General features: G+C 41.5%; 1 protein-coding gene across 2 annotated transcripts in view; it reads left to right on the top strand.

Moving 5' to 3' along the window:
* Positions 1–26,772, top strand: part of exoc2 (exocyst complex component 2) — a 268,711-nt gene that overhangs the window by 51,647 nt on the left and 190,292 nt on the right. For both annotated transcript variants that reach the window (XM_078198474.1, XM_078198482.1), the window contains exons 2-4: positions 10,630–10,807; positions 18,708–18,884; positions 21,615–21,741. In XM_078198474.1, coding sequence (XP_078054600.1) covers positions 10,690–10,807; positions 18,708–18,884; positions 21,615–21,741 — 422 coding nt within the window. In that variant the 5' untranslated portion in view covers positions 10,630–10,689. The remainder of the gene's footprint in view (positions 1–10,629; positions 10,808–18,707; positions 18,885–21,614; positions 21,742–26,772) is intronic.

Genomic DNA, 26,772 nt, shown 5'->3' with positions numbered 1-26,772 from the left:
ATGTTTATGTTAATACTTAAAAATTGTTTATGTTAATATTTTAAAAAGAACCTTTGACACAGTGCTGGTGCACCAAGGCAGACTTTCCACTTAATCCACCTCCATGCCTGGCATCCTCTGAACTCTTTCAGGAATTGGTTCCCTTTTTATCTGGCCTCCCGAACCAAAAATCTGACCCTTGGGGTTTTTTTTCTCAAGGGTTGGGTTTCTGGAGCCAGAAATAGTCCCGACCATGTGTTTCTGTTCCAGGAGCATAAATTCGGGCCGGAAACTGAGTAGGAGGTAGTGCTGCTCATTAAATAGGTGTTCATGTTCTAATTATAACCTTTTTTGCACTAATGCGTCTGAAATGGTGTTGATATTTAAATAATTCATGGGGTGCAAATACTTGGGTTAAGTTATCGATTTATAAAATTGAAGAACTGATTCCTCATTTTACATATTTCATGGACAGGAGTTGAATTTACTGTACGTGAAAATTCTTCGAATGAGCTTAAAGAAAGAAGGCTTTTTTGACCTCAGCAGGCCCCAAGCTCGTTGCAACAAAAGAAGTACTTTTTAAGTTTAATAACTGTTGTAATAAAATGTAGAAGGAAAAAAAAAGACACATATTGAAATAAATAGAAGAATTAAGTGTACTTGGTGAGATGTTATGGTAACCCAATTACCTAATTAATATTTTCAAGGTGTATATTGAGTTTGGAACCTAAAGCTTGCATCGCTTGTATTGTCTTATCAGGTCATAAACTTAAACCAAAACTATTCAAGATTTATTTTGTTTGCAACATGTAACAAAATCACAAACAGGTTTGTCAAGAACTGGTTTATGATTTCATTACGGATAACAGAGAGAGGAAATCTTCCCTGTAAATTCCAAACTAAACAGGATAATCCAAAGTGGGAAATGAGGACAAGGCTATTAAGCAGAACTTAAGATGACACCATTAGCTTCTTTTTAGATACATCGCTCTGCAGAATTTAAATGTCAGAATTAAAACTACTTGCTTTTGGATTAATGTCAATAATTCATTCTGGAATATCAATATTGGTGCTAACTTCCAATTAATGTACTGGAGATGGTCTTGCATTTTCCAACTTGAGTGGATTTGAGGTCAGAATGGGAGTGAAGTCAAGTTAAACAGTTGCTGTCATGTCAATGTGCAGCCGTAATCTCTCAGTGTTGGTGCTAAAATGGTCTTATGAAGGCTGCCTTAGCTGGACTAATGCAGCAAAATTTCTTTAGCCTTTATACTTTAGTAACACAATAGAATTTTCCAAATTAAATGAATGCTTTTTGCAGTGCATTTATAGGAATTTATATTTTACTGACTACTGTGTATTTGGAATCAGCACTTGAACAGATGATTACATCTTACTTCACATGGTAATGAAACCTTACAAATTTTACTTAAGTTTGGCTGCTGACTGGAGGACTGTTCAATCAAACTTTGTGTCCCTTTCGACACTTCATAAGGTTTATCAAGGACTCTTGAAAGATTAAATCAATTATCTATGCACATTGAGGCTAGACAGTTATTTATTTTAGTTACTTGCATGGCGGTATGAAGCATTTGCACCAGCCACAAAAACAAAAAGTGCAATTTTTGTTGTTTATGTGCATAGATCAGTCATCATAAAAAAGCATTGCAATTGCTTTTCAGATGTGAAAACGTTAAAATAATTTCCATTCCTCCCTTGCATTTATATATTAATACAATTGTCCAGAAAATGTATTGACGTCACTAGCATTATTACAGAGTCCTCCTTGTGCATGATTCAAGGAGATATTTGATGCAGTTGTTTTAATTTAAATATGTAGTTCATATTGATAAAATATAAGGAATGTATGCAAAGTTATAAAGAATTATGGTTGAAGTTTATAGTTCAAAATCATATTTCCATGTCAGTCAGTTATTTTGACAATTGACTATTTCATAGTCATTTGGTAGTACGGAACTTGCATATTATCGAAAAAAGGGACATGCTTTCTGTCTTGGACTCATTAGGACGGATCACAAGATAGCCAACAGTAAGGGGAACAAGAATTTATACTGCGTGCGATACACTATATTCTGCATTCTCCATGGCAACACTCCTACCAGTAAGAAGTCTCACAACACTAGCTTTCGGAGCGCTGCCCCTTTGTCAGGTAAGTGGGAGTTCTGTTCACAAACAGGGCACATAAAGAGACAAACTCAATTTACAAAATAATGATTATTTTGTAAATTGAGTTTGTGTCTTTATATGCCCTGTTTGTGAACAGAACTCCCATTTACATGACGAAGGAGCAGCGCTCCGAAAGTTACCAAATAAACCTGTTTGACATTAACCTGGTGTTGTGTGACTTCTTACTGTGTTTACCCCAGTCCAACGCCGGCATCTCCACATCATGAACACTTCTACCAATCAGAGTCCATCAATCAGCATTCTCTCATGCAGCATAAACTGTGTTCCCTTTACTGTTGGTATTCTGATGATCCGTCCTGATGAGTGCAAGATGAAAAGCTTCGGCAGCATGTCTCCTTTTTATTTAGAAATACTCAATTGAATATTGTTCCTGAGCCCCCCAACAGACATTCAAAGAAAAAAAACATGAAGTTGCATTTGTGTAGCATCCTTCATGACGTTCCAAAGCAGTTTATAGCCAAGTAAGTACTTTTGAAGCCATTATCATAATGATGGAAAGTGGCAGCCAATTTGCACACAGCAGAGTCCCATAAACAGCAATGTGATGATGACCAGATAATCTGCTGTATGATGTTGGTTGAAGGTATGTTTTGGTCAGGGCCCTGGGAGAACACACCTCGTCTTCTTTGAATAGTGTCATGGGATATTTTGCAACTGTCTAATGGGACAGATGGGACCTACGTGCTGTTATTTGAGTAAAATGTAAACCAATGAAAGTGCAGCATTCCCTCAATACTGCACTGAAATGTCATCTTATGTTTTCGGATTTCTGTAGTGGGACTTGATCTTTTAACCTTTTGACTTTGAGCTGAGAGTTCTATTTTGTGAAGATCTATGTCGCAGAAAGTGAACATGTTGGTTTTGTCAACATTCTTTCATGTTAAATGTCCCCAAACCACTACATTTTTAAATACAAAAATGAGGCTTGGTGAATTTGAAGTGGTTCAAATTGATGAATTGCTCAATTCTCATGGTTCATGGCATCATAACTCTAGATGTGGATTAGGGTGTTGTAATTCTCTAACAGCTGTCCAGTGTCTTCTATGTTGCATCAAAAATTATAGTTTTATTCAAAATAATTTCTGCAGCTAGACTTTATTGAGCTAATGATCTTATTCTGGTTAAGCAGTATGCTTGCTGAGTTGCTAACATGAAATGCTATGGAGTTGCAGGAATTGGGTTCAAACTGAAATTTACACATAATGACTGTTGGCTCAGCGATGATCCATCTTTGCCCTGAATCAAAGGTGTGGGTTCAAACCCCACTGCTGGGACCCAAGCTCATGATCTGAGTTGACAACTCATTGCCTTACTGAATGCGTTGTCGGCGGCGGTTAAACTACCTGCTCACTTAAAAGATCCCATGCATGACCTGAGGAATAGCAGAGTGCTCCTGGCATCGCGGTCGGCATTTATCTTTCAACCGATATCATCTGGTCATTTAACTGATTGCTGTTTGGTGGGACCTTGCTCTAAAAAATGGCTGTGCATTTACCAACACTGTATGTGCTTCCAAAGTAATTCTTAGCTGTAAAGTACTTTGGGATGACTTAAGAACATGAAAGGTACTATATAGGTGCACATTCTTTCCCTAAAATAGAACATAGAACATAGAACATAGAACAGTACAGCACAGAACAGGCCCTTCGGCCCACGATGTTGTGCCGAGCTTTATCTGAAACCAAGATCAAGCTATCCCACTCCCTATCATCCTGGTGTGCTCCATGTGCCTATCCAATAACCGCTTAAATGTTTCTAAAGTGTCTGACTCCACTATCACTGCAGGCAGTCCATTCCACACCCCAACCACTCTCTGCGTAAAGAACCTACCTCTGATATCCGTCCTGTATCTCCCACCACGAACCCTATAGTTATGCCCCCTTGTAATAGCTCCATCCACCCGAGGAAATAGTCTTTGAACGTTCACTCTATCTATCCCCTTCATCATTTTATACACCTCTATTAAGTCTCCCCTCAGCCTCCTCCGCTCCAGAGAGAACAGCCCCAGCTCCCTCAACCTTTCCTCATATGATCCACCCTCCAAACCAGGCAGCATCCTGGTAAATCTCCTCTGCACTCTTTCCAGCGCTTCCACATCCTTTTTATAGTGAGGTGACCAGAACTGCACACAATATTCCAAATGTGGTCTCACCAAGGTCCTGTACAGTTGCAGCATAACCCCACGGCTCTTAAACTCCAACCCCCTGTTAATAAAAGCTAACACACTATAGGCCTTCTTCACAGCTCTATCCACTTGACTGGCAACCTTTAGAGATCTGTGGATATGGACCCCAAGATCTCTCTGTTCCTCCACAGTCTTCAGAACCCTACCTTTGACCCTGTAATCCACATTTAAATTAGTCCTACCAAAATGAATCACCTCACATTTATCAGGGTTAAACTCCATTTGCCATTTTTCAGCCCAGCTTTGCATCCTATCTATGTCTCTTTGCAGCCTACAACAGCCCTCCACCTCATCCACTACTCCACCAATCTTGGTGTCATCAGCAAATTTACTGATCCACCCTTCAGCCCCCTCCTCTAAGTCATTAATAAAAATCACAAAGAGCAGAGGACCAAGCACTGATCCCTGCGGCACACCGCTAGCAACCTGCCTCCAATCCAAAAATTTTCCATCGACCACCACCCTCTGTCTTCGGTCAGACAGCCAGTTACCTATCCAATCGGCCAACTTTCCCTCTATCCCACACCTCCTCACTTTCATCATAAGCCGACCATGGGGGACCTTATCAAACGCCTTACTAAAATCCATGTATATGACATCAACTGCCCTACCTTCATCAACACACTTAGTTACCTCCTCAAAAAATTCTATCAAATTTGTGAGGCACGACTTGCCCTTCACGAATCCGTGCTGACTATCTCGGATTAATCCGCATCTTTCTAAATGGTCGTAAATCCCATCCCTAAGGACCCTTTCCATCAATTTACCAACCACCGAAGTAAGACTAACCGGTCTATAATTACCAGGGTCATTTCTATTCCCTTTCTTAAACAGAGGAACAACATTCGCCATTCTCCAGTCCTCTGGCACCATCCCCGTGGACAGCGAGGACCCAAAGATCAACGCCAAAGGCTCTGCAATCTCATCCCTTGCCTCCCACAGAATCCTAGGATACATTTCATCAGGCCCAGGGGACTTATCGACCTTCAGTTTATTCAAAACTGCCAAGACATCCTCCCTCCGAACATCTATTTCCTCCAGCCTATTAGCCTGTAACACCTTCTCTTCCTCAAAAACATGGCCCCTCTCCTTGGTGAACACTGAAGAAAAGTATTAATTCATCACCTCGCCTATCTCTACTGACTCCATACACAAGTTCCCACTACTGTCTTTGACCGGCCCTAACCTCACCCTGGTCATTCTTTTATTCCTCACATAAGAGTAAAAAGCCTTGGGGTTTTCCTTGATCCGACCCGCCAAGGACTTCTCATGTCCCCTCCTAGCTCTCCTAAGCCCCTTTTTCAGCTCATTCCTTGCTAACTTGTAACCCTCAATCGAGCCATCTGAACCTTGTTTCCTCATCCCTACATAAGCTTCCCTCTTCCTTTTCACAAGACATTCCACCTCTTTTGTGAACCATGGTTCCCTCACTCGGCCATTTCCTCCCTGCCTGACAGGAACATACCTATCAAGGACATCCAGTATTTGTTCCTTGAAAAAGTTCCACTTTTCATTAGTTCCTTTCTCTGACAGTTTCTGTTCCCAACTTATGCCCCCTAATTCTTGCCTAATCGCATCATAATTACCCCTCCCCCAATTGTAAACCTTGCCCTGCCGTACGGCCCTATCCCTCTCCATTGCAATTACAAAAGACACCGAATTGTGGTCACTATCTCCAAATTGCTCTCCCACAACCAAATCTAACACTTGGCCCGGTTCATTTCCCAGTACCAAATCCAATGTGGCCTCACCTCTAGTCGGCCCATCCACATATTGTGTCAGGAAACCCTCCCGCACACACTGCACAAAAACTGCCCCATCCAAACTATTTGACCTACAAAGGTTCCAATCAATATTTGGAAAGTTAAAGTCCCCCATGACAGCTACCCTGTGACCCCCACACATATCCATAATCTGCTTAGCAATTTCTTCCTCCACATCTCTATTACTATTTGGGGGCCTATAGTAAACTCCTAGCAACGTGACCGCTCCTTTCCTATTTCTAACTTCAGCCCATATTACCTCAGTGTGCAGATCCCCCACGAAGTGCCTTTCCGCAGCCGTTAAACTATCCTTGATTAACAATGCCACTCCTCCACCTCTTTTACCAGCTTCCCTACACTTAGTGAAACATCTATACCCCGGAACGTCCAACAACCATTCCTGTCCTTGTTCTACCCACGTCTCCGTAATGGCCACAACATCGTAGTCCCAAGTACCAATCCACGCCCCAAGTTCATCTACCTTGTTCCGGATGCTCCTTGCATTGAAGTAGACACACTTCAACCCACCTTCCTGTCTACCAGTACCCACCCTTGACCCTGATACCTTCCCCAATACCTCACCACCCTCACTGACTTCTGGACTACAACTCCCTTTCCCACTCCCCTGACAAATTAGTTTAAACCCCCCTGAAGAGCCGTAACAAATTTCCCTCCGAGGATATTGGTGCCCCTCTGGTTCAGGTGCACCCCGTCCTGTTTGTACAGGTCCCACCTTCCCCAGAACGTGTTCCAATTATCCACGTATCTGAAACCCTCCCTCCTACACCATCCCTGCAACCACATATTTAACTGCACTCTCTCCCTGTTCCTCAACTCGCTATCACGTGGTACCGGCAACGTACCAGAGATGACCACATGTTTCGTCTTGGCTCTCAGCTTCCAGCCCAGCTCCAGAAATTCCTGCTTTAAATCCCCGTCCCTTCTCTTACCTATGTCATTGGTACCAATGTGCACCACGACTTGTGACTGTTTCCCCATCCCCTTCAGAATCTGGAAAACACGGTCTGAGACATCACGGACCTTGGCACCCGGTAGGCAACATACCATCCGTGAGTCTCTTTTGCTGCCACAGAACCTCCTATCTATCCCTCTAACTAACGAGTCCCCAATAACTATCGCCCTCCCGCTCTCCCCCTTTCCCTCCCGAGCCACAGAGACGGACACAGTGCTGGAGATCCTCTCACTGCGGCTCCCCACTGGTATGTCATCCCCCTCAACCGTATCCAAAGCGGAATACTTGTTGCTAAGGGGAACGACCACCGGGGATCCCTGCACGGACTGCTTCCTCCCAGCCCCTCTCACCGTCACCCATCTGTTTTCAATCCTCGGAGTAACTGTATTCCTAAAGCTTGTGTCTATGGCCATCTCTGCGTCCCTGATGATCCTAAGTTCATCCAACTCCAGCTCCAGTTCCCTAACACGGTTTTGGAGGAGCTGCAGATGGGTGCACTTCCCACAGGTGTAATCAGTAGGGACACTGTCGTCGTCCCTCACCTCAAACATAGTGCAAGAGGAACATTGCACTGCCTGCACACCCATCCCCTCTAGATACCTTGCCAGTACCAGGTAGAAAGTGCAAAAATGAATTCAACTCACCCCTGCTCGCCCTTTCAGCCTAAGCCCTGTGAGCCAAAGTCTTATAGCTCACACTCTGCTTCCCACACACGACACTGCCCACTCCCGATGCTGCCCGCTGTATACTGCAGCCTACCTTTTATACTTCACGCGCTTAAAAAACCCTTCCCAGACTCCTTTACTGCCCACTTCTAGTTTTCACTTTAAACTTGAAAAACTGCTGTTAAAGTAAAGGCCAAAAAAATACACACACTAGCTGACTAATTAAATAAATAAACAATTCAATTAATCTCTCACCAGCACTGCTGCCTTCAATCACCCCTCTCAGCTTGCTCCAGTGGATCAATGAGGGGGAACCTCCCAGGTAACTGACTTTTAAAGTTAAAATAAAAACCCTTCCCAGACTCCTTTGCTGCCCACTTCTAGTTTTCACTTTAAACTTGAAAAACTGCTGTTAAAGTAAAGGCCAAAAAAATACACACACTAGCTGACTAATTAAATAAATAAACAATTCAATTAATCCAATTAATCTCTCACCAGCACTGCTGCCTTCAATCACCCCTCTCAGCTTGCTCCAGTGGATCAATGAGGGGGAACCTCCCAGGTAACTGACTTTTAAAGTTAAAATAAAAACCCTTCCCAGACTCCTTTGCTGATCAGAGAACATGGGTATGGGGGGAAGTGGGAGCTAATTCATGTTGGTATCCTGCAGTTTTTCACATAGAATCAGTAGAGGTTTGTAATCTCTGTTAAAAACAGTTACATTGGACTTGGGGGTCTAAATTTTAATCTTGTATCTTAAAGTACATTATGTTCTCTGTTTTGACGTATAAATTACATAACTGATAAAACAATACTGTCTCGTAATTAATTTTCGGTGAAATTTGAAATCTGCTAACGAGCACTGCTCATAAAGTTGTTTTCTTTTTCCGTTGTCTGTTTGTAGAAATCAAACTTTGCTTTTAAAATAACTTGTAGTTGAAGCAACTTGTGGACATGTGATGTTTATTACAGTAAGTTTGTGATTTAAAACCAGTTGAGTATTTCTCACAAATTGAGAAGCAATTGTAGAATGAAATCATTCTGAATAAGTTAGTGATGTAAGAACGGCATTGATATGAATTCAGTGTTACCAAACCATGCTTTGGTTTAGAGTGAGTGGTTGGATGAAATGCAGAAATATTGCTGTACTTAACATGTGTAATTTATTTCAGTGATGTTAACCAAAGCCTCAAGAGTATGATAACTTTGCTGCTCAGTGAGCTGTCCTTTACACTCGGCTTGTGTTTTCCAGTAATTTGTGATGTGGAGGAGATGCAAGTATTAGAATCCCTGTTCTTCAGTCGTTTGGTTAGCCGGCGGGAGGGGGGGCGGGGTGGGGGGGGGGGGGGGAGAGAGAGAGAGAGGAGGGTGGTGAGCGAATGGTGAAAGGTCATGAACCAGTATGTTTCCCCAGCCAGGGATGGATTAACCTCCCCTCAAGCCGAATGATCGGAACCCAGTGCCTTTGCTTACGACCCCCACCTTCCCACCACCCTAGTAAACTGACAGCTCCTAGACTTTGCGTGCAAGTGAGTTCAGCTGGCGCTGTGTGGTCTGGGTGTGTGGTCTCCAGGCCGGCTGAGAGGCTGCTAACAGGGTGGATGAGAAAGACCTTGTCTGTTTACTTTAATTTGCTTGGACGCAGGAACTCTGTCCAGCATTTCTGGTGTGTTGGTTCCATAAGCAGTGGCCAGTCCATCACAGCTGCTGAACAGTCTGAAAGGCTGGGCTTGTGCTAATCACCCTCACAGCTCATAGATCAATTTCAAAATGTCACAGACAGCTAATCCAGGTTGTAAATGGAATTGAGGTGTAATGTTCCAAGTTGGAATTTAATATTTTTTTTCCACTGTGCTCAGCACTGCAGTATCATTCATTTAAAAAAAATATTTTACATTTGGAGAGTATTTCTAAGTTCTCAATATTGGTTCAGTATTGTTTTTATATATATTTAGATAAAATTAGTCAGTTCTGCATGATCCAAAAAAATACTTTGCTTTATTCGCCGTTTACATCTGCGTAAATTAGGAAACATATTCAAGAAGTTAGAGTGAAAATGCCTCTTGGCCTTTTTGTATTCATCAGTTTATTTCAGTTCAAAAATAATCTGAATTTTCTTCTCTTACGTTAGAAACATATTTTCATTGAAAATTATTTCTGACAAGCCTCTGCCAATGTTCAAAAGCTAAAAGCGCAAGCGTAACTGCAATTGCAATTTACTGCGAGTGGAGCTGACTTTTCACAGTAGGAAGTTGTGACGTTTTGTGGGAATTTGTAGTCTTTTAATTTGACAAAAGTTATTCGGTGAAGTAGTGGCAAGCCCACATATATTTGGGGGGATGTTGTTTGATGGGGGCGCAAGGGAAAGCAACTTGCTAAGTCGTGGTTCAGCATGGGAAAGGTGATGGAAGAATGTTTAAATACGACAGGCAGTATGCAGGGACATTTCTCTGTCCATCTCAAATTGTGTGGGTGTCTGTGTTGTCTCTAACTATAAACACATGCTCAGTATAATAAAAACTCAGGGGTTAGTGCATTGCGTGTAATTTTCAGCTTGCTTTGCTTTTTCAGGATCTGTATAAAATGGATCAATGTTTTTGCAGGGCTGAACAATTACACAAATCCTTATTTATAAAAACACTGCAATCAAAGTATTTGTACATTCTACAACTGCATATTTATGAAACCATTTATAATCAGTAAATTGAAGTCAGGATCTAGTTTGCAGAATTTGTAACTCCATAGGCCTTACACAGTCAAGTGATGTACACAATATTTAAAGTTAACATTATTTGCACCTTTCCCCCTTAAAAAACAAATGCTCAACTGCTTGTTCTTGTTATGCTGGTTTTACAGGCTGCTGTCTGCTGTACCTTGAGAAATCTTTTCCACAAAATCTGTAACTGAAGAGCGATCATGTCTCGACCACGACAACCGCCACTGGTAACTGGGATCTCTCCAAATGAGGGGTATCCCTGGACAAAAGTAACAATCAGAGGAGAAAATCTGGGAACAGGACCCATGGATCTTATAGGTAGGTATCCAATTTTTTGTTCAGGGGAATAAAAGTGCACGTGACCACCTCTAAGGTGAAGTTGGTGGCAATGAAATGTTTAGAGCTCACTGTAATAATTAGTGCAGACGCCACTTCCATGAGCATATCTTTGTCCTCCTTCAAACAAAATCAGCATATAAAATGGTGGATCTTGTAGGAGTTTTGCCAACTTGGGAATCATTAAACAGAACAAAGATTTAAACTCCCGATTTTCTGACATTCAAGTAGAAATTTCAAATTGAGGTCGAACCTTAGTCACTGCAGAATTATACTTTTTTTCAGTCCAGCCTCCTGGGACGAGTTGTTTATTGTTAGATAATTATGCTAAAACATATTGCATTAATGTTGAATTTTGTTCCACCCTTACTTAATTGTAGCCACAGTATCTCTAGCAATGGTTTCTTGTCTTGTCCCTTACTGTCAGATCTAGTATTTTCCAAGGACATATGATTGATGCCTTCCCGATCTTCATCTGTATACTGCCTCTTGTTACATCACCTGCAAACATGGGATCAATTTCCTGGTGACATCAACTTTCCCTCTCTCAACCCCTCCACTATTTGCGTTGTCAGACTGCTTGTTTGAAATCCATTCTTGGGCAACCTGCAATTTCCTCCATCGAATCATTGGAAAGACTGAAGCCAGCACCTTCCAGCCTCACTATAATCTTTTATAACCTTGCCATCAATATCATCCACCACCTTGATCACTATCTGTAGCGCAAGTGGTTGTTTATAGCCTCGGCATTCTATTTAACTCCAAGCTAAGCTGCCAACATCATTTTCTCCATCTGGAAGACTATTTCCACTTCAGTAATGAGACGCACTCCGCCCCGCTATAACATGTTATTGATGAAACTGACATCTGTGCTTTTGTTACCTCTAGATTTTACTATTTGAATAAAAACAGAAAGTCCTGGAAATGACATTTGTGGAGATGTTTCAGGTTGATTACCTTTCATCACTGTTTAAATCACTCATGTCTTCATTACCTCAAAAGTCAAATATTCCAACTCACTCCTGGCTGGTTGCCCACTTTCTAACCTCCTAAAACTTGACCCACGTTTTGCAGCAAGTCCTGTTTCACCATTCCCTTTGCTTACTGACTTAGATCGGCCTCCCCACCAAGCAATGTCTTGATTAAAAAATTTCCATCCTTGTTTTCAAATCCTTCCTCAGCCTAGTCCTTTTCTTTTGCTGCAATCTGCTCCAGCCCTACAACCCTCCAATATTTCTGCACTTACCTAGTTCTGGCCTCTTGTGCAGTCCTAATTAAAATCATGGTGCCCATGCCTTCAGTTGCTTAGGTGCCAAGCTCTAAGCTATACGTCTCCATCTCTCATTCTTTCTTTCAGTCTCCAAGACATTCATTAAAACCTACCTTTTTGATCAAGCTTTTGGTCATCTGACCTAATATTGACTTCTGTGGCTCAGTGTCATCTTAATTTATAGTGCTTCTGTGAAGCACCTTGGGACTTTTCATTTAAAGGCACTATATAAATATGAACAGAAGAGTACTGATTAAAGATAATGTTACAGATATAAAAATAAAAGATTTACTACATGGTTCTAGGGCTGAATCTTTTTGGCTTGAGTTGAAGAGGGGGAAGTTGTTACCTTTTTGGGAGTTTTTTGATACAACTCCAAACAGTTGTCAGTGGGGCTGAGGAATACCCAAGGAGTCAGCCAGAGGGAAGGAGAGTTCAGGGGGCTGGAGCTGGTTATGGTGAAAGATGCATGATAGGATATGGACAAAAGATTTTGGATGAGCTAAACTTTACCAAGGTTGAAACGAAGATGACTAGGAGAGCATTCAACAACTTGTTTTTGTATAGTGCCAAAGAGATGGAGTCATACCTATCTCAAAGGAAGATGGTTGTGCTTGTTGGAGGCCAGCCATCTCAGTCCCAGGACATGACTGCAGGAGTTCCTTAGGGTAGTGTGCTAGGCCCAACCATCTTCGGCTGTTACATCAATGACCTCCATCATAAGGTCAGAAGTGAAGATGTTTGCTGATGATTATACAATGGTCAATATCATTTGCAGCTTCTTAGATGCTGAAGCAGTTATGTCCATAGGCAGCAACATCGAGACAACATTCAGGCTTGGGTTGATAAGTGGCAGGTAGCATTCATGCTACACATGCCAAGGAATGACCATCTCCAACAATAGAGAATTTAACCATCTACCCATGGCATCCAATAGCATTACTATCATTGACTCTCCCACTATCAACATCCCGAAGGTGATTATCGTTGCCCAGAAACTGGATTGAACCAGCCATATAAATGTTGTGGCTACAAGAGCATGTTAGAAGCTGAGAATTCTGTGGCCAGTAATACACCACCTATTTCCCAGACCCTGTCTACCATCTACAATGCCCAAGTCAGGAGTGTGATGAAATATTCTCCACTTGTCTGGGTAGGTGTGAGTCCAACAATGCTAAAGAAGCTTGGCACCATTCTAGGACAAAGCAACTTGCTTGATTGACACCCCATCCACCACTTCAAATATTTACCCCCACCACCAGTGAAGGACAATGGCAGCTATGTATAATGTGCACTGCGACAGCTCACTGAGCCACTACCACCTAGAGGGATATGGGCAGCAGCTGCATGGGAACACTATCACCTACAAGTTCCATTCCATGCCACCCACCATCCTGTCTTGGATCTACATTGCCATTCCTTCACTGTTGCTGGAACTCCCTCCCTACCAATATTTTGGGTGTACCTGCAACTGATAGAGGGTTCAAGTAAGCAGCTCATCACCACCTTCTTGAGGGCAATTAGGGATGGGCAACAAATGCTGGCATTACTAGCAAAACCCCATTTCAAGAAAGAACAAAAAATGACAAAGGAAAGGAAAATTAACATTTAAAAAAAACGTGATTATGACAAATGTCAGGAGAAAGATTCAATTCATAACCAAAAAGATTATGGTGTTTAAATGAGGAAGTTGAACAAATTAATATAGGAGGCAAATAGGGGTTATGAGAAAAGATTAGCTGGCAGCATTCAATGCAAACCTAAAACATTTTAAGAACATTATGTGGAAGCAGTATGTTAGGATAAAGATTGGACTTATTAAGAACCGAAAGAGGTGTCTTCACGTAGAAGCAGAGGGCATGGCAAAAGTATCAAATGAGTACAGAAAATGCTGGAGATACTCAGCAGGTCTGGCAGTGTCTGTGGAGAGTGGAACAGATTTGATGTTTAATCAGAACTGGAACTAATTAGAAACATAGGTTTTGATCAAGCGACAGTGGATTGAGTGGGAAGAAGAATAGAAGGAAAGGTCTGCGATAGGTGGGAGGCAAGAGAAATTAAATGAAAAAAAAATGGAATGGTACAAGGTCAAAGGAGGTGGTAAGGGGAGAAATAAAGAAACAAAAGAGGAAATAATAATGCAGGATCTAGAATGCCTTCCACCCTAAAGCAAACGAAACAAGAAGGATGAAATTGAAACTAAATGGGGGCAGAGGTTATGATCTAAAACTTGCCTTTAGCCTTGCACCACAAACCCTTTTGTCATCCAATCTCTCCTGCCCTTCCCACTATCACAGACCTTCTCTACTTTTCTCCCTTTTCCCCTTTTCACTTGCACAAAGACTATTGTTATTTTAACTTTCTCACTTTTGATGCAAGGCCCGAGTCCTGAAACAATAGCTCAGTTTCTCTTTCCGTAGATGCTGCCAGACCACCTGAGTGTTTCCAGTATTTTTTTTCTTTTGATTTCATGTTTCCAGCATCTGAAGTATTTGCTTTTGTACTATATAAATACTTTCGACCTGTCTTCGCAACAAAAGTCATAGAGTCATAAGAGTTTTACAACACAGAAAATGACCCTTCGGCCCATCGTGCCTGAGCTTGCCATAGTCCTCCCAAAATGCATCATCTCACACTTTGCAGGGTTAAATTCTATTTGCATTCTTCTGCCCTTCTGACCAGCCCATCTATATCGTCCTGTAATCTTAAGGCTTTCCTCCTCACTATTCTCCACACCACCAATTTTCAAGTAATCTGCAAACTTACTGGTCATATTTCCCACATTTTCATCTCGATCATTCATTAATGTAGAAAATGGGTGATGTGAGTGTTACACTTAAAGTGGAGAGATGGGGTAATAGCAAGATGGTGACCTAATAGAGATTTTTAAGGTGATGAGAAGGTTTGAGAGCATGAATAAGGATAAAATATTCTGTCTAGCAAGAGCGTCAAATATCATGGATTCAAAATCATTGTGAAAAGCTCCAGAGGGGAGAAGAGAAATTTTTCACCGAGAGTTGTCGGGATTTGAAACGCTGAGACGAATCTTCCCGTTCCGCTTGCCACGGAGATCGTAGCGGGCGAGGGGCAGACTATGGAAAGATCCGTTGACCTCCGGCAGGATTTTCCAGTTTCGGGGCGAGCACAGCCAGAAAATCCCGCCCGCTTTGTCTGAAAAAGTGGAGGAAGCTGATTCCATACACAATGTTTAAAGGGTGTTGGACAAGTGCTTGGGATGAGGGACTTTACCTGGTTATAGACAAAAAGTGGGGATGAGGGCCGCACCATGTCTGTCCTTTCAAAAAGCCAGCATAGATTTGATGGGCTGAATGACTGCCTCCTGTGCTGCAGGTTTCTAGATTCTCTTTGGTAAAAATAAAGGTTTGATCAAAGCACAAAATCTAATGCACTTGGTTACAGAATTTCAAAATAATCCCTCCTTGAACACACAAGCATGATGCCTTACTGGTAATATCGTTGTAATACTAAACCAAAAAAGCAAAACTTGTTTTTGAAATTTTATCCAACCACCACAGTCTCGACATGCCCCCTCCATGCCACTTACGGTACAACTTTAAGAAGCACTCATGAACTACGGAGAATTGTCACATTTAACCTTTGGAATTGGTAGTTCCTGGCCATGGAGAGAACTGCCACGGCATGAGGCAGCTTCTCGGCCAACAAAGGTGACCAGCTGACAACCCACCTGACTAATACGCTGGCAATTTGCAGAAAATTATATTGAGTGCTTTTGGTGAGATAAACACTAACTGACTTTGGAATTATTAAAATAAAATGTGATGGCATGACCATCTTTTTGGGCACAGGCGGTTGGCTGGCCTGTCAGCTAATGTTCCCTCAATGTCATTTTTTGTCCACATTTACAGAGATTCTTATCTGCCCAGAGATGTAATGCCGATATAACACATTTAATCTGACCTGTCAACTCTCTTGGATATTAAAATATGCAAGCTTTGCTATTGTTTGACTTGGGACTAAACTGTTGTTACCATGATACCAATGATATAAGCATTTTGCATCAATATACAGGATCATGAAAAATAATTAAATACTGTACTTGCATATTGCATTGCATTTACTAAGCGATGAATTTTCATTAGCCATTTATAAATGTGGAATTTGAGGATTCTGCTGATTGCCAATTACTGTCAATAAAGCATGTGGTTCATGTGATTTCAACTGCTTCACCAATGTGCACCAGAAAGATATCAGCATTTTGGCATCATCAATGTGATAAGCATCTCTGTGTTTACAGACAGTATCTGATGCCTGCCAAATAAAAATGCTACTTTAACTGAAATTTCTGGATGAAAATGCATTTCTTTAACTGACTGAGGGAACTTTTGTATGCAAAAAAAATGCCATGTATGTAGTTTAAAAAAAAATCGTGTGTCTTTTAAAATGGATTATTAATTCTGTTTTTTTACCAATATACTGAACTCTGTGAAAGATTTTGCATGTAGATTTACAATAATAAACTTAAAATGTTCTATTAAAATACATCATCATCAAAGATTCTGCATTTTGCAAGCCTTCACACTTTTTTGCAAATAGGCTGCAATATTAGAACCTACAGTGCAGAATAAGGCCATTTGGCCCATCGACCTTGCACCGACAACAAGCCCACTCAGGCCCTATCTATGTATTTACCCTGCTAATCTTCTTGACACTTTGGGGCAATTGAGCAAGGCCAATCAACTTAACCTGCACATCTTTGGACTGTGGGAGGAAACCTATTATGGCTGAAATTCTCAAATAGAGGTTTAAATTAGCAGTGTTTGAAGCTACCACTTGAATACTTTACTCAAAAACAGCAAGGCCGAGCAGTACGATACAAGAATCTTTGTATTTGTATTTAGCTCATTGCATGGACAGGGAAGTAATGTTGAGGGAGGTGTGTAGCTAAAAATACTTCCTAGGATAAGTTAATTCTGTAAATCCACATCAAAGTAGCAGAGGCTCCCAAAATGGTGCAGTAGTTGGATGCATCATACAACTTTAGAAGGATACACGTTGAAATTTTCGCCTCTCCTGAATCCTTGATATTTTCACTCACTTGCTAGACAGAATATTTTGTCTTATTCATGCTATTAAACCTTCTCATAATCTTGAAAGTCTCTATTAGTTGATCTCAGTCCGGTGGTGGTAGGATGAGTTGAGGCCAGGTGACTGTGGGTCCTGCCCTAAATGAATATTGAATAATTCCTTCTGGAAGTGCACTTGATCAAGTGAGAACTGTTAATTGTGTTTGCCTTATTGCTATATAGCCTCCTATTGCATCTGTCTATGTGTAAATATAAATGGCAGTCACTCTGATGAGATGACCGGGGCTTAAGGATTTGTATACTAATGACATGTTAGTTCTTCATGAAAAATACGACTTATATTTATCTAGTACCTTCAAGGTGATGATACGTCCCAAGGCATTTCGCAGGAACATTATAAAACAAATTACAAGACTATCCTATACAAGGAAATATTAGGTCAGATGGCCGAAAGCTTGGTTGATGAGGCGTGTCTTAAAGAAAGAAAGCGAAGGAGAAAGAAGGGGAGGGAGGGTATTCTAGAGCTTGGGGTCTAGGCAACTAAAAGCACTGCTACCAATTGTGGGTAATTCATATTGAGAATGCACAAGAGACCAAAATTTGAGGAGGAGTGCAGATGTCTTGGATGGTTGTAGGGCTGGAGGAGATTACAGAGAGGGGAGAGGCAAGGTTTTGGAGGGGTTTGAAATCAAGGATAAGAATTTTAAAATTAAGACGCTGCTTGACGAGGAACCAATGTAGGCCAGCGGGCCAAGACATGGGTGATGGAGCAATGGTATTTGCTACGAGCTAAGACACGGGCAGCAGTTATTTAAATGACCTCCGGTTTGTGGAGGATAGAATATGGGAGACCAGCCAAGAGCATGTTGGAATAATCAAATCTAGCAGTACAGAAGGCATAAATGATAGTTTCCGCAGCTGATCAGCTGTGATGGGCAAAGTTAGGCAATGTTATGGAGTTGGAAATAGGCACACAGTGATGGCACAGCATTACTTTTTCCCCTCTTCTCGGCTCTCCTTGTGGAGAAGTACTTGACTTCTTCTCAGTGCTTCCCATACCGATGTGAGTGCGCTCAGTTGATGTACAGAGCATTGTTAGTACAAACTCTATCCTGTCGATCCACAGGCTCTGTAAGTTGTGACTCTATCATTCTGCCACCACGCTGCCAATAATAAATTGTGCAAAAATAAAATGCGGTTGGATTTAATGATAGTGCATGTATACATTTAAAGTCCAAGATCACATTTTCTGATGGACAGTATCGAGTATCCTGAAAACTGTGCTCAATCTGTTTTATTATTTAAGCTTAGTTCCAAGTTAGGAAAAAACCTTTCCCAGTTTGTATGTGGGATGGCAATAAAGCTTGTTATTGGAATTCTGGATTTTGATTGTTGAAAACCACTCCATCTTTATAATGCCTTCTGAACCCCTGGATAAAGTACTTCCTCGCATTTCCTCTCATAACTGGTTGTGTGTGCGTATAAATCAAATTATAAGATTGAGGAATATTTTGATATCAATGCTCACAATCTCTTTTTTTTTAAGGTCTCGCGATCTGCGGACACAACTGTCTGCTGACTGCAGAATGGATGTCTGCGAGCAAAATAGTCTGTCGAGTTGGGACGGCAAAAAATGACAAGGGAGACATCATCGTAACCACGAAATCAGGAGGCAAAGGAACTTCAACTGTCTCCTTTAGGCTGATGAAGCAAGATAAAATAGGTAAATTACTTAAGACCTCCTCAGCTTCCATGCTTAAATTCCCTCTTTTCTGTGGATGATTTCCACCAAGACTGTTCTGGTTGATGTTTTCTTCATTTACAATTTGTATCAGTATTGATGTGATTCTTAGCTTTGACAGCCTTTAACAAGTGTGCATCGTTTCAAGAGGGATGTATTTCATAAAGCTGCTGTAGATTTATGTATCTGTATAAAATACCCTGCGTTTAGCTTATAGAAAATGATCTTGTTCTCCTGGGTGCTTGTATAGAAATGGCACAGTGGTGTCAAAGGGTTAAGGAGTCCCAAACTGTCCTGTTGTAGATACAAAACAGATTCTTTTCCAAATTAGCTTTTGTACCACAGTCTGCTTTATAAGGACTTCTAATAAGTGTATACAAATGGTGGGACATCAGTTATACCCTTGACAGGAATGCACTGTTTATGTTGTATATAAAATTAGATTTTAGTGAAGGTTGAGTCATGGAATTAACAAGAATTTCAAGATGCGGTAGTGTTGGAGCTTCTTCCAAATGGCTTGGACCAGAGACCTCTGGTATTTGATTGTATTTGTAATGAGTTAGCTGATTTCAGGCTGGTGTTAAGGACATTACAACTGGCGTCACTATTCCAGAGCAAGGGAGGTTGAAAGTTAGCTAGGATTGGCATTCCTGCCCAGTGACACTACGCTGCAAATGCATATTGAGTGAGAACAATATTCAATTTGGATTCCAAGTCTCTCTGACTCAACAGCCTGTCCATATTCACACATGACAAGCATTCACTTTGTGAGATTCCAGAGGATCATTGCCAGCTGGGAATCATGTCTCAGTATGAGGCACTGACTTGCGAAGAGGAGAAACAACCGAAAGATGCAATTGCTCAGTTTTAAGTACCAAAAGTGTAGGTTCCCTGATTTTAACAGAGGATACTTTTTGACATTGTAGCATTTTCATGTCAATATTGAAACACTTTTGGATTAGTGTCATCGTAGGTGACAATCAAATGTTATGTAATCTGATTGTGTGATCTTAGCCATTGCTCCCTTTTCTCGTACCATACACCACATGCTGGTAATGGAGGGTGGCTACACTGGGAAAGGGTGAAGTGTAGTGGGGATTCCTTATCAGTACACGGTCATTGGGGTGGTTCAGATCCACCTTTGGCACAATTTCAAGTCACAAGAATCTTTTCTTTGCTAGATTTTCTATGCTTTGCTCCACCCCCCCCCCCCCCCCCCCCTCTGCTCTTCTGCTGTCCTTTGGACTTACCTTGTGTTTTTTTACTTTTTCTATTATCACTTCCTTTTGCCTTGCACCATTATTCCTCTTTTTATTTAGACACTCTATCAGAGACTTTCCTCTTTTTTTTTCCTTGCCCCCCTCCCCCCACCCTAGACCACTGACAGTTTTTTTTCAGAGGGAATTACTTGTTTATAAACTGTTATATCATTGAATCTTAAAGATGCAAGAAGAATCCCATTCTGTCCATTGTGCCTGTGCTTTTTGTTAGAACCAGTTAGTCCCACTCTCCTAATCTTTCCCCAGAGGCCTGTATTTTATCCCTTCGAGTATTTATCTTTTTTGAAAGTTACTACTGAGCTCCCCTCTTTCGGGCATTCTAGATCACAGCAACCCGCGCTGCCTCTGTCTTTTGGCAATCACTTGCAACCTGTGTCCTGTGGTTGCCAACCCTTCTGCCATGGAAATAGTTTTTCCTTATTTCTTCAATCAAAATTACACATGATTTTGAACAACTCTGTCAAATCTACTCTTGCCCTCTGTTCTAAGGACCCCAGCCTCTGAAGCCCCTCATCCCTCTAAGGCAGCAATGTATATGACATATGTATTTGAGGGCAGCATGGTGGCAGAGTGGTTAGCACTGCTGCCTCACAGTGACCCGGGTTCAATTCTGGTCTTGGGTCACTGTCTGTGTGGAACTCGCACGTTCTCCCCGTGCCTGCGTGGGTTTCCTCCGTGTGCTCCAGTTTCCTCCCACAGTCCAAAGATGTGTGGGTTAGGTTGATTGGCCATGCTAAATTTGCCCCTTCGTATCGGGGGACGAGCAAGGTAAATATGTGGGGCTATGGGGATAGGGTCTGGGTGGGATTGTGGTTGGTGCAGTCCCGATGGGCCAAATGGCCTCCTTCTGCACTGTAGGGATTCTATGACAGAATTTAGCTTGGCCTGTTTATTTAAAAAAATATTTAAAACTTATTTAAGAACAAAAGAAACACATTTTTCTCCATTGTAAGGACAATTATTGCAGAGACTGAATTTCTGTTTTTCATTTACTGCAGTGGAATTATTAATGTTTCTACTGCCACAAGAGGAGAAAATAGTTCAGGTACTTGAGGCAGAGCAATCCAATGCAATAGGGAGAGGAGAGAAGTGGGATTAGTTTTTGAATGTTCTTGCAAAGTTGGTAGGCAGAGGGATAATTGTTTGAAAGTCTGCCTCCTGTACTATGAACTTTCCACGGTAAGGGGAGAAAAGGTACGCCAAAACGTTAATAGTTTAGAATCCTTCATACCAGGTGTCCTCAATTTATCACTGCAATTGCAAAGTATGATTTAATCACTGCAAAGTTGTGTGCAGCATTTGAAGATTGAAATAAAATGCCTTCTGCAATCAACTTATGCTTTTTCATTGGCAGTGACTGTTGGAATGCACTCAGTCCTTATCTGTTTTTAATTAAGTACTTCATTCCTTGTACATTTTTGTTTTTCTACAGGTATCCTGGATCAGTCAGCTGTCTGGGTTGAAGAAATGAACTATTATGACATGCGCACTGATAGGAATAAAGGAATTTCTCCGCTGTCTTTGCGCCCAGCAAATCCTCTTGGTATAGACATTGACAAGTAGGTAGTAAATTCTGCAGTTCAGATTTTTAAATAGCAAATACTTCATGGCACGGGAGAATTTATTTTACAGGATGTGGGTTGAGGAACATTTGGAGAAATATCAGTTCTACAAATCTTTACTTATTTATATTTACACCATCTTGTTAAAACCATGCCAGGTTGTTTGAGGGAGCAAGTTAGAAAAACTTTGCTTGTTGTTCCTTCCTGACCAAGAATATCAGACACCGCACCCTCCTGACTGAGGGAAGCTGATGTATTTTTTTCCTCTGGCAAGAGGGAGGAAGAGAGACGAGCGGAGTGGAAAACAAGAGAATATTGTAGGAGCATTCACAAAAAAAGAGCAAATCTTTCTTGAGGGTTAGGATTATTTTAACAAAAAATGCACTTTAAAATTTTTTTTATTTCAGACGTCTTGGGTTTTTTTCTACAAATATTGAATTTTTAAAACAATTTTATATGATTTCTGGTCAATACTTGAACCCAGTTCTTCATTTTTTGTCAGCTCTTCATTGCCCTCATTTTGTCTGCAGCACCTTACTTGCATCAACTCACTTTTTAATCAGCTACAGACCCACCATTGATTCCAGACCCTCAGTCACATGGCCACAATTCAGTCGTGACCAAGGCACTTAAGGGGACAGGGGAGGGCAAAAGGAAGAGGAGGTTGAGCAGAAGGAGAATGATAAATGTGGTGCGGACAGGGAGAGAACAAAGAACAAGGACTGGGGTGTGAAAGTGGGTTTGGGTAGAGCAGAGAGAGATAGAAAGGAGGGGGAGAGATGAGAAGAGGAAGGGGCTAAAGGAATCTAGTAGAGTGAAGATTAACCCAGATGATGGAGGAGGGCATTGGAGAAGTAGAAGAGATGGGAAGAGGAGGTGAGGGGGAGAGAGACGGTTCAAGTGCAAGGGACCAGTCAGGTTTTGTCATTAATTCTCACTTGGGGTAGCCGATTCAAGAGGAAAATTCTCAGTAGTGGGGGTGTTGCTAGGTGTAATTAAGGAGTGAGACATGTTAGAGGAATGAGTGATGCATAGCCATTAGGCAGATAATGCAACTGAAGAAGACTCCCAATCAAGTGTGGTGGACACAATGAGGGACCTGACATTTAAAAATGCTGTGACTATACTACAAGCACATCACTGGGAGGCTAGGGCTGTAAATGAAGTATCAAATTGTCTGAATCTCCAACCCTGGTGTTACGTGGAGAGGGAATCGATAATAGTGATACTTTCTGACTGTGGGAAGGGTTATGATTTGAACAAAGCACACAGAGTATATGGACACTATTATGATAAAAACTCACCATAGCCCTTTGCCCCTTTGGGGGCAGCACGGTGGCACAGTGGTTAGCATTTCCGTGTCTCAGCACCAGGGACCAGGGTTCGATTCCCGGCTTGGGTCACTGTCTGTGTGGAGTTTGCACATTCTCCTCGTGTCTGTGGGTTTCCTCCAGGTGCTCCGATTTTCTCCCACAGTCCAAAGATGTGCGGGCTGGGTGGATTGGCCATGCTTAATTACCCCATAGTGTCAGGGGGACTAGCTAGAGTAAATGCTAGTGTAGCCCAGGACATTGTGGGAGGCTTAGGGAGGAAATTGCAGGTCCCCTAGCCGAGATATTTGGATCATCGATAGTCACGGGTGAGGTGCCTGAAGATTGGGGAGTGGCAAATGTTGTGCCTTTGTTTAAAAAGGGCTGCAGGGAAAAGCCTGGCAACTACAGGCCAGTTAGCCTCACACCTGTGGTGGGTACGTTGTTGGAAGTATTTTGAGAGAGAGAATCTACATGCATTTAGAGACCCAAGGACTGATTAGGGACAGTCAGCATGGCTTTGTGAGTGGAAAATCATGTCTCACTAATTTGATTGAGTTTTTTGAAGGGGTAACCAAGAAGGTAGATGAGGGCAGTGCAGTTGATGTTGTCTACATGGACTTTAGCAAGGCCTTTGACAAGGTACCGCATGGTAGGTTGTTGCATAAAGTTAAATCTCATGGGATCCCGGGTGAGGTATCTAAGAGATACAAAATTGGCTTCTTGACAGAAGCCAGAGGGTGGTTGTAGAGGGTTGTTTTTCAAACTGAAGGCCTGTGACCAGTGGTGTGCCTCAGGGATCAGTGGTGGGTCCATTGTTATTTGTCATTTATATTAATGATTTGGATGAGAATATAGGAGGCATGGTTAGTAAGTTTGCAGATGACACCAAGATTGGTGGCATAGTGGACAGTGAAGGAAGTTATCTCCAACTGCAACGGGATCTTGATCAATTGGGCCAGTGGGCTGACGAATGGCAGATGGAGTTTAATTTAGACAAATGTGAGGTGATGCATTTTGGTAGATTGAACCAGGGCAGAACTTACTCAGTTAATGGTAGAGAGTTCAGTTGGGGAGAGTTCAGAGCAAAGAGATCTAGGGGTACATGTTCATAGGTGCTTGAAAGTGGAGTCACAGGTGGACAGAATGGTGAAGGAGGCATTCGACATGCTTGGTTTCATCGGTCAGAACATTGAATACAGGAGTTGAGACGTCTTGTTGAAGTTGTACAAGACATTGGTAAGGCCACAGTTGGAATACTGTGTGCAGTTCTGGTCACCCTATTATAGAAAGGATATTATTAAACTAGAAAGAGTGCAGAAAAGATTTACTAGGATGCTACCGGAACTTGATGGTTTGAGTTATAAGAAGAGGCTAGATAGACTGGGGCTTTTTTCTCTGGAGCGTAGGAAGCTGAGGGGTGACCTTATAGAGGTCTATAAAATAATGAAGGGCACAGATCAGCTAGATAGTCAATATCTTTTCCCAAAGATAGGGGAGTCTAAAACTAGAGGACATAGGTTTAAGATGAGAGGGGAGAGGTACAAAAGGGTCCAGAGGGGCAATTTTTTCACACAGAGGGTGGTGAGTGTCTGGAATAAGCTGCCAGAGGTAGTAGTAGAGGCGGGTACAATTTTGTCTTTTAAAAAGCATTTTGATAGTTACATGGGTAAGATGTGTATAGGAGGATATGGGCCAAATGCGGGCAATTGGGATTAGCTTAGGAGTTTTAAAAAAAAGGACGGCATGGACAAGTTGGGCTGAAGGGCCTGTTTCCATGCTGTAAACCTCTATGATGTGGAGATGCCGGCGTTGGACTGGGGTAAACACAGTAAGAAGTCTCACAACACCAGGTTAAAGTCCAACCACCTGGTGTTGTGAGACTTCTTACTCTGTAAACCTCTATGACAGGGCCTGGGTGGGATTGTAGTTGGTGTAGACTCGATGGGCTGAATGGCCTCCTTCTGCACTGTAGGATTCTATGATTCTATAATAACAATAGTTCAGTGAACAGGTAGCTGTGATGACTCTTTCTATTGTTCTCTGGCAGAATACACCGTGGAAGTTCTGTAGAGATATGACCCTAACAGATGGCATGCCATTGGAACATTGGCTAGTCATTGCTTTTGATATATAATGCATATACATATATTGTATTCATAATTATAAATGCTTATAAAAATGGTTCATCCATTTTATTTTTAATAATCATACTGCCAGAAGCTAAATGTTTTCAAGTGCTGGAGCATTACAACCTTTAGAATTATAAGCTTTTTTTTTGCTCATTTAGAGGTCTGGAAATCATTTAGCTTAATGCTAGCCTGATTTATTAGTTTGTTTAATTGCATTTTGCACCTATACACCTCCAGCATGTTACACCTGTAGAATGAATTGGATAGTTGTGCAGGGGGGGTGTCCACATTTTTACAAGCAGTGCTTTATTTGACTGCAGTGGGTGAGTAGTAAACAATTTAAATGCTAAATTTAAAATTGAATTAAATCATGGGCAGTACAATGGGAAATCCACTAGTTGCAGACAGGCAGTATCAATATAAATAGACAAGGCATAATAATATCAACAGCCTTCAGAAAGATTTAAATCTAGGAAGTTGGATCGAGCTCTCCAACCCCTAACTTTAAACTCAGGAGTGATCCACTACACTGTCCTTCTCCTCGTATGTCCCATCCAATTGACACCTCTCCAACTGCAACTTCTCTTTCAGAATATGTCATTGTTTCAAACTCTACCTTTTGCCTTATATTATTGATGTCATTCATCATCTGCATGCATGTGCTCAGTTTTCATTTCTGTATTGGTGACATTTTTCCACCATCACGGTAAACTCCCTGACCATCCCTGTGCTGGTGGCCAGGTCTAACTCTGTTTTTCTCCACAGATGCTGCCTGACCTGAGTATTTCCGAAAACCTCTGTTCTTATTTCTGACCGGTTGTTTGATTTGGCACCAAGTCACAGATGAGCCAAAACATCCTCCAATTTTGCATTAGAAAGACTGACACTATCTTATCTGACTTCCAGAAAAGACGCCATAACATTTACTCCTGACTCTATCGCCTTCTTTAACTACATGCTCGGTCTGAATAGATGGTTTGTAGTTTGAAGGCCTTAAATTTGTAAACTTCGCATCCTGCCCATTATGAAAAATATTTACACCCGTCTCTGCAATATTGCATACCTCCAGCTCACTTTAGCCCACCGCTGCTGAAATCCAGGTCTATTCATTTGTTCCCTCCAAATTTATTTTTTTCCCTTCCAGTGTTCAGCCTTACAACCTCCCAAGCTCCAGGCTACCCCAAGTTTAAACATGTCTAAAACTTCGCTGGTCATGTTCTGTCCTACACTAAATCCTGCTCATCTATCACCTCCCTGATCCTATTCTTTACAGGGTAAAATAAAGTAGAACAAGATGCTGTTTACTTTAGCTCTCCAAACCATAGTTGGCAGGAGGTTCTCAGCCAAACTTGTAATTCATTAGCTGGTTATTGATGCCTTACTCAAAAATATATCAGTCCAAACTCTATTTTTTCCTTTAATTTGTGCGCTTAAATGCAAAGTTTAAAAGTTGCATCTTTTTAAAATTTTTCAATTTGTCAGACTTTTATGGAGTTGGTTTATAGTACTGTTAAACTACGTTTCATTGTTGATTAAAGATGCTGATCTGACTTCAGTCATCTACAGTCAAAGTCTGAAAGCATTTA

The sequence above is a fragment of the Mustelus asterias genome, chromosome 2 (assembly GCF_964213995.1).
Source record: "Mustelus asterias chromosome 2, sMusAst1.hap1.1, whole genome shotgun sequence".
In the NCBI taxonomy this organism is placed as follows: domain Eukaryota; kingdom Metazoa; phylum Chordata; class Chondrichthyes; order Carcharhiniformes; family Triakidae; genus Mustelus; species Mustelus asterias.
Note: the sequence above shows the minus strand (reverse complement) of the source record. Positions and strands in the feature narration are given on the sequence as shown.